This window comes from Trachypithecus francoisi, unplaced genomic scaffold (genome assembly GCF_009764315.1).
Source record: "Trachypithecus francoisi isolate TF-2019V2 unplaced genomic scaffold, Tfra_2.0 Contig01585, whole genome shotgun sequence".
Lineage (NCBI taxonomy): Eukaryota > Metazoa > Chordata > Mammalia > Primates > Cercopithecidae > Trachypithecus > Trachypithecus francoisi.
In genome coordinates this window covers 7909526-7918539 of record NW_022681444.1, presented here as the reverse complement: position 1 = coordinate 7918539, position 9014 = coordinate 7909526, and the positions used below count along the sequence as shown (strand labels likewise).

The window sequence follows — 9014 nt, the reverse complement described above, 5'->3', positions numbered from 1 at the left end:
CTGGGGTAACCCAGAGTTACTGCTAACCGATGCAGTAGGAGGTGCCCTTGCGCCTGTCACAGTGTAGGCTCTGTACCAGGCCTGTCATCTCCCCTCAAATGGCAGCAGTGCCCTGACACTGGTTCACAAGGCTTCGCCCGCCTCCAGCATAAGCAGGACATCAGTAACCTACAACCGGTTTTCAGGCATCTGGGTCTTCATTGCGCTGCCACAGATCTGCTAAGACGCCTGGAACTTCTCTAGTAGGTGTCACTATTGTCGGTAGGAACTGGTGGGAGGCAGTTAACTAATTTAATGAACAAAAAAAAAAAAAAAAAATTATGACAGGGAGGTGAAGGAGAGAAAGCACCAGGAGCTGGCGACTCCCTGGATCTCATACACACACGGTTCTGCCAGATAATCTTTATTTTACACATTTTGCAACACGGCAAGAGAATTCACCCCGTACATCACCCTGATTGGATCCCCCACCCATTATACATTATATGTTTACATAAATACTCTTCAATGATTAGTGTTTAAAAAAAAAAAAAAATACTGAAAACTCCTTCTGCATCCCAATCTCTAACCAGGAAAGCAAATGCTATTTACAGACCTGCAAGCCCTCCCTCAAACGAAACTATTTCTGGATTAAATATGTCTGACTTCTTTTGAGGTCACATGACTAGGCAAACGCAATGTACGATCTGCAAAAGCTGTTTGAAGAGTCAAAGCCCCCATGTGGACACAACTTCTGGACCCTGTTAACAGTTAACTTATGTGCTCCAAAGGCTGACCTTCTGGAAGCTCACTGCCTCATCTGGCTGCGCCCTCCAAAATCCAAAACCCTGCCTCAAAACAAGCTGTCCTCTGGGTGAGTTAGCTGTTCTGTTTCATTCTGACCGTTCTGACTCTGCCCAGAACGCTGTCCCACCTGCAGACGCCCTGCTGCCAGAACTCCAACAGGTCCCTGAGGCAGCGAGGCCAAGCCATGCCCATTCACTCCTGCACCATCTCAGTGTGCTCCCTCACACAGGGCCTGAGATGTGCCGGGCCCGTGGCCTGGCAGTGAGCCATCTAAAAGCATTATCTATTTTTCAAGCATAAACCACGCAGAGAGGCTCAGATGCATCGCTGGGCTACAGAAGTGGCCTCCGGGGAATCTGGAGTATGTTCAGCCTGCCGACCAATAACTACATTCCAGGTGGTGACAAGTATTAGCGTCAACTCAGGTAGATGGCTTTTAAAGACGCCCTGCCAGCAGCACGCTAGGGAAAACCGGAGTGAAGAGCCGGTCTTTCAGAACATTTGGTACATTCTGGATGAATACCTTTTTGATTTACCAAGAGGTATCAAGTCAAAGTCTTAACTTCTGTAGCGGGGAACTCATTAACTTGCTGAATCCTAAAGGGAAGAATCAAGTCGCAGGCCACAGGCACCCTGGACTTGGCTTACGGTGAGTCTTACAAGGCCAGGGGTGGGTCAGAGAAAAGCAGAGGGGTGAAGTGTGGAGTGTGGAAGCAGGGGTGCGGGAATGGGCTAGGATCTGTTTCCTTTGAAGTACAGCAGCTTGGCAGCATGAAGCATGAGTTGTTCCGCTGTTCTACTGGGTGTATGGAGCTGGGCCAACAACCTCAGGAGACTACCTAATGTTCTGAGAGCCTTCCTCGAAGAAAATGCTTCAGGACGGGGGAGAAGGCCAGAATGCATCTGCAATTCCAACAGGCATCACTATGCTCTTCCTTGGTCTGTAACGACTGGGTGCCTGGAGTAGACTGTTGTAAGTACCAAAGCAAGACACCCATTTTAGTGCGGAGGAAGACCATTCTACATGACCCAAAGCCGTAATATATGGCACGAGTATGCACGCTCTTGAGAGAATTCTCCTTTGCTTAGAAAATGCATCTTTCACACAGCTGCTGGGAGAAAATGCTGCAATGCACCAAAGCCTTTAGCCCGTGCCCAGAATGAGCCTATGTGGGATCAATAGGCACGGGGAGAAAGAGGGCAGAGAAAGGATGGAAGAGAAGGAGGAAGTGGAGGAGGGAGGAGGAGGGGGAGGAAGAGGGCAAGGGGGGGGAGGGGCGAGGGCAGAGGAGGAGGGAAGAGGGAGGGAGGCTGTGGGACAAGAGACAGCAGAGACGGTGATGAGGTCATCATGCAGGAGGAAATCTTACCCACACGAAGTGGACTTATGGGGCTGTGTGCTGCCAGGCTGGACATGTCAGGGGTGGGGAAACCGTGGATATTTCACTCTAAAGTGGTTTCTTCAAAGAAAACTCAACTGACTCAGGCCATGAGCATCTTTTACACTGAAGCAAGCATCTCCTCACAAGCGCCTCCTATGATTCACCAGAGTCATATTCAACATCATCAAATGCAGCGCTACTTACACTTTAAAGCACTGAGGGGCCAAGAAATGGGCTGCTAAGTCCTCAGCCACTGTTAGAAGCCAGGATTTAGAGATCAATGACTATTGCTATTGTCCAAGAAATAATTTTCTAGCAAAACATACACATTTTATTAAATTTCACAGCCAGCAGCACTTTCAGTCCACAACAGATTTCTCAAAGGAAACATGGGTATTTTGCATAGGCAGAAACAGTGAGGAGTACAAAGCGAAGCTGTCAATACCACCAATGGCTCTGCTATGTGCATCCGATATTTTCTGCCCCATCCCTGAAATACTGCAAGCGCTTAACCGTTCAAACCCCACATGACAACGAACCCAGTGGAGTGTGAAACTCAGGCTGCAGGAGGGTGGCTTGTCAGCTGGTGAAGCCACTTGGCTTTGGACGCCATCGGTCATCTTTATGCAAGAGCAGAAATGAACGGTGGGTTATAGCTATGACGTGAAGGAGAAAGAGAAGACACACTCACAGAACAGGATGGAGCGCTTCAATAATTTCTTAAAAGCTTGGAACCACCACCTGCTTTCTCAATCTTGGGCTGGGGTTTTGACTTTTCTTGATCATCAATCTGACTTGAAGCCTTTTGCCAGTTACAATACAGACCTGGCCAGATGACCTCCTTGTTAGGAAGGCTGTGGCCATCTTTGTTTCTGAAACAGTCTTATCTCATCTGTCCACTGCTGCTCTGGAAGGGTCAGGACCAGCACTGCAGACACTTGGCCATGCTGTGAGCGAGCCCAGACATACGTGTGGAATCTGAACACTCAACACTGGCGTTCCCGTGCCAGTCTGACGGCTGCGGCTCCAGCGACTGTCCACACACATGCCTGCCTCTCTCTAGCTCCTTCACTCCCTGGCTTCCTTGCAGGCGAAACCCAGCATGTGAAATGAGGACACCTCCATGGAGACCCTTCCGAGCAGGGAGGTTTCATCACACCTTTCGTTCTTGCCAAGGAGTCTATCACCTCATCCACAACATCTGCTTGTGGGAGAAACAGCAAATGTGTCCCTCTGAGGGAAGGACTGAGGAGGGCTTTGGAGTCACAGAGTGAGACACATTTCTGCAAAAACTGGTATTGTGTTTCTGCACAGGAAAACAAGGTGTTAAAAATATTCCCATCCTCCCTCCAACTCCCTTCTGTCACACAGTCCCGAGTGAATTTTAAAAAGGTCCAGGAGTGAACTCTTAGGGCGCATTCACCCTTCTCCTGAAGATGGGAAGACACACGGATGCTCGCCTAAAATATCTGCCGAGAGGTGAGCAGCTGTGGCCTGGGAAGGCACTTGCTCTTCCTCCACATGAGCCAGAAGGCAGGTCGCACTTTCAGAGCACCCTACAGAACCCAGATGGCGAATCAAAGTGTAGAAAAAGAACACCCGCTTCCTCATTAGTCATTTAGGAAGATAAAATGGCACGGGACAGGGAAAACAACCATGTTCTGAATGGAGACTTTTTCAGGTTCCCAAACCTGGGATAGTCAGTGTGATCCCACATCCTGTGGTTTCTGCCTGACCCTTCTAAGCCAGAGGTGAGAAAACAACTCCCAGAGACCACGACTGTCACCCCCGGGAGGTCCCTGTTCCCCTGCAGGTGTGGCTCTCTGACAAGCCCCAGGCAGGGGTGGGCTCCAGCTTTTGGAAGCAACCCTACCTAGCTGGCCCCCGAAGCATTAAGGAGCTTCCCTGATGGGGCCATGCTTTGGTCTCCTTTTCAGCCCTCAGTCACAACGGACCTTCTGAGCTTGTCCCACTGTTCAGATGATTTTCTGAGTTGCAATACTGCTCACTTTAGGTGGCTACCTGTGTTCACTGCCAAGCTCTGGAAGTGTGGAAGGGAACTTAATCACTGAGTTTCTGTGAAAGATTTCGTCATCCTAAAATCCCTGAGAGTGAAACTGTTGAATCGTGCTCACTTTCTTCACATACATACTCTTGGACTATGGGGACCAAGTCTGTTGAATTCATCTATTTAGAAATACTACTAGCTTACAGGAAAAGCTTTTTAATGGGGATGATTTGCTTGGACTTAAGTATTTGCTTAAATACTACCTATTCTGCCCCCAGCTGCTCCTTAAAGAAAACTCCTTTCCATTTCCCCCGAAATTCTGATCACACACAACAAAGCCACGAACATGAAGGGAAGCCAAGACGGTGCTGTTCTGGGCGGTCAGGGAGTGGATGTCCAGGGAACGCCACAGGCTAATGCTTTTTGAACTTAAAAATACATTTCTTGGCTGGGCGCGGTGGCTCAAGCCTGTAATCCCAGCACTTTGGGAGGCCGAGACGGGCGGATCACAAGGTCAGGAGATCGAGACCATCCTGGCTAACATGGTAAAACCCCGTCTCTACTAAAAAAAATACAAAAAACTAGCCAGGTGAGGTGGCAGGCGCCTGTGGTCCCAGCTACTCGGGAGGCTGAGGCAGGAGAATGGCGTAAACCCAGGGGGCGGAGCTTGCAGTGAGCTGAGATCTGGCCACTGCACTCCAGCCTGGGTGACAGAGCGAGACTCCGTCTCAAAAAAATAAAATAAAATAAAAAAATAAATTTCTTTCCATCCATCAGGCAACATCTCAATCAGAAAACCACCTCCCACCACCTGGGCTGTGCCACAGGGCATGACCCTGACAGTGACATCACAGCCTTCTTTTCCTGTTGGAAAGAAGACCACTAGGCCGCAGGAGCTGCTGTCCTGGTCACTCTGAGTGTCTGGAATAAGGGTCTGGGGCAATGCTGAGGGCAGGAATCCTGGGGCAGATGCTACATCCTCAAATGGGTTTTGACTTTGCTTTCCAGAGTCACTTGTTTTCATTCATTTCTGTCTCCTCAACAGGCAACGGCACTCTCCCCGCCCTTCTTCATTAGTCCCAGGGTCCTCAGTAGACATTTCCTAAAGCCTCAGACCAATGCCTCGCACCCTCCTTCCCCCTCCACCAGCCGTCCTTGCTACGCTGCCCCACACGTGGGGTCACAACTGCATACCCCTTAGAGCTCCCAAATGAAGAAGAAAAAAATAAACCTAAATAAAAAATGAATTCTTCCTTTTCTCTTCCTCTCCTCCTCTCTGTGCCCGCCCTCCCATTCCCGCCTGAAGGAGGATCCAGCTGCCTTGAACCAGCCACAGATCGTTTCCATAAAAGAGAGTACAAAATCAGGTTTCCGCGGCACTGTGCCCCAGCCATGTGCCCTGGTGTCACTGTCGGAGGTGCCAATAGCTCACTGGAGGAGCTGCTCCTGCTCTCCAATAGGACTATGAGTAAGTTAACAGTTTCCTTGGACAGTGCCATCCTCAGGGTCGGCTCTGTCACACAGCGCCTTCCCACTCGCCCTGGGGCTCCACGGAGCCGTTGGTCACCTTCTTGACTTTCTTCATACTTTCCATCACCCCAGATGTTGTCACACTGAACAGGGAAAGAAGAAACAATTAGGAACATCTCTTAGTAAATAGTAAGTAAAATAAATAGTAAATAGACTTAGTAAATAGTCTCTTAGTAAAAGGCCATCTCTGCCACAGCACGGTGGATAGGACTGATGATGGGCGTTGGTTTTCGAAACAGGCAAATCTAAGTTTGATTCCTGGCCCATTCCTTACTAGCTGTGTAACCTTGGCCAAGTCACTTGACCTCTCTGTGCTTAATTCTCACTTTCCAGAACTGTCATGAGGAAAAATGAGATTCTCCAGAACGCCTAATCAATAAACACCAGCTATCATTATTACAATCGTCATGAATCTTTTTGTCACAGCTTGCGGAATTTTTGTGGTGCATAGATAGGTGACAGTGACGGTTATACGGTTATGAGATTGAAATCTGATCATTTCTGAGCCAGGGGACAGAACACAGGTTTAGAGGAACCTTCCAGAATCAAAGATTCTTTGGCCGCTATGGACAGAGAACTGGCTGCTTTCTGCAGGCGGGAGCTGGGCCATGTGGTTGTGCCTCAGCACGTGGCCTCCGCCTCCACTCTGTGAGCTCCCGGGGCTCTGTCTGTTGGTGTCTGGTTCTGAGGAGGCCCCATGGAGCCATTCGTTGAATTCGAGAATTAAAAATGGAAGATCGCTGGTCTCATGGGGCATGAGGAGCTGAGCAAGGCAGTCCTTTCCATTAGAAGGAATCGTGGCCGGGTGCGATGGCTCAAGCCTGTAATCCCAGCACTTTGGGAGGCTGAGACGGGCGGATCACGAGGTCAGGAGATCGAGACCATCCTGGCTAACACGGTGAAACCCCGTCTCTACTAAAAAGTACAAAAAAAAAAACTAGCCAGGCGAGGTGGCAGGCGCCTGTAGTACCAGCTACTTGGGAGGCTGAGGCAGGAGAATGGTGTAAACCTGGGAGGCGGAGCTTGCAGTGAGCCGAGATGCGGCCACTGCACTCCAGCCTGGACGACAGAGCGAGACTTCGTTTCAAAAAAAAAAAAAAAAAGAAGGAATCGCATGCACAGGCCCCACCATCTTGAGTCGAGAGGATAATCTCTTGCCTCACAGAAGGTGAGCTGGTCTATGAGGGAAGTGGGCGGCTCTGTGAGTAGCGGGAGAACTAGGCAGAGATACTGGGTGTCAAAAGCCACTTGGCCCAGCATCTTCCCTGCACGCTAGGAAACAATGAGGATTTATGCTCCCCCATTGTGGACCAAAAGAAATTTCCTCATCAGTAAAATATATTCAATCAATGAACTCAACAGACTCTTTCCAAGGACCCGTCCCATCCCTTTGCCAACTACCTAACCCCTTCCCCTACAAACGGTGACACAGTGGCCGTATATGTGACCCGTCTAGAGTGCATGCAGCTGGACCTCATGGTAAGTAAATGTTTGTATGGGGTAAGGGAAGAAAATTTCCCCTCTTCTTTGTCTCTTCATTCTTTGCCATCATGGTGCTATCATACCCAGGCTCAAAGAATCACCCCCAGCCAGGACCTTTCTCAGACAAGTCCTTTAGACTCACAGGTTATTTGTACTTATGGCAAAGCTGGGGCAAGGTATATGGCCAGATCCCACAGATGCTATAATTGAGTCTAAAAGCATCCCCTAAGACGAAAATGCCTCAGCTGAAGCCGCTCAGCGTCACTTCCTGCCAGCTGGCTTGTGTCTCAGGCCTGGCCTCTTTAGAAAGACACCTTCCCCAGGAGGGATCCATGTGCACAGGGCTGCTCCTGCAGGGACCTTCTTTAGACGGGGACACAGGAGGTAGGGCCTCTGCATGAGCCAGAGAAGCCCCTGCCCCAAGCCACACAGCAGCCCCTGTGCCTCTCCACAGCGACTGAGACTACAAAGAAATGCGACCCCATGTCTTCCAGAAACATTCCAGTAATCACACAGCTGTCCTACGGTTACTGCATCTTGTTAAAAAATGACAAGGAGTTCAATGCACGTTGACTCTAAGAGGCAAAGCACATTCACTGGGACCCAGGTACGGGCCTGACAGCAGACTTGGGAAAAACATTTTCTCCCTCTCTTTCTCTAAAAAAATACTCCTTTCCACATGGTGGGCCAAGAGAGAAGACAACTTTTATTCTTCAAGACAGGCCTCATGCTAGGTCTAGAGGAAAAAGAAACGGACTTATTGCTCTCAGCGGGCCCACAGCCCAGGCGAAGAGATGGTCTTCCAGAGCAACACTGCAAAGCCACTTCCAGCAGAGACAGGAGTGCTGGGAACCGGGTTCGGTGATGGCTCCGGCTGAGAAGCATCCCCTCTGCTGGGGAACCGGGGAAGCCAGGAAGCCTGTCATGAGACGTGGAGGAGCTGGGTGGGAGGAGGTCAGAGGAGTTTCCAGAAAGAAGAAATATAACAGGTAAAAAGCATGAAGGAAAAACCCAGGACATTTCCTGGTGCAGTCAGAGAGTGCTAAGTACTCACAGGGTATATATATTTTGATTTTATTTTTTGAGATGAAGTCTCACTCTGTCACCCAGGCTGGAGTGCAGTGGCACCATCTCGACTCACTGCAACCTCCGTCTCCTGGGTTCAAGTGATTCTCGTGCCTCAACCTCCCAAGTAGCTGGGATTACAGGTACATGCCACTACGCCCAGCTAATTTTTCTATTTTTGGTAGAGACGGGGTTTCGCCATGTTGGCCAGGCTGGTCTCAAACTCCTGACCTCAGGTGATCCACCTGCCTCGGCCTCCCAAAGTGCTGGGATTACAGGCTTGAGCCACTGCACCCAGCCTACAGTATATATATTTAATACCTCTAGTCAGTCTGGGAAGAAGAGTGGCAGGGAGAGAGCCAGGGGCAGACACAGGACAGCAGGGCTGTCGAGGGCCAGTCTGCCTGGTCACCCAAGGATGGCCCTGATTCTTACTCCAGCGGTTCTCAGCTCTGCCTCCTGCTCAGGCTGCCCTAGGGAGTGAGAAAAGCACAAATCCTGAGCACAAGGAGGTGAGAATCAGTGTCTCCAGGGATGTGGCCAGGAAACTGGCACTGCAAAAACACTCTACAGGTGATTCTAGAGGCTGGGAGAACAGACAGGAAGGGCCGGGCACACATGTATTCCCAGGGCAGCTCATGCCTGCATTCCCAGCACCTTGGGCGGTGGAGGCGGGAGGATCGCTTAAGCCCAGGAATTTGAGACCAGCCTGGGCAACATGGCAAAACCCTATCTCTACAAAAAAATACAAAAACATTAGC

General features: G+C 50.0%; 1 protein-coding gene and 1 pseudogene across 3 annotated transcripts in view; both read right to left on the bottom strand.

The window, feature by feature from the left end:
- Positions 1–387: 387 nt before the first annotated feature.
- LOC117073260 lies at positions 388–4617 on the bottom strand (annotated as a pseudogene). Its single transcript, XR_004433187.1, has one exon. The product of XR_004433187.1 is annotated as an uncharacterized LOC117073260 (transcript).
- A 318-nt stretch (positions 4618–4935) lies between these two features.
- The window catches only part of GPR107 (G protein-coupled receptor 107), an 81207-nt gene continuing 77128 nt past the window's right edge, over positions 4936–9014 (bottom strand). For both annotated transcript variants that reach the window (XM_033193875.1, XM_033193884.1), the window contains one exon: positions 4936–5789. In XM_033193875.1, coding sequence (XP_033049766.1) covers positions 5693–5789 — 97 coding nt within the window. In that variant the 3' untranslated portion in view covers positions 4936–5692. The remainder of the gene's footprint in view (positions 5790–9014) is intronic.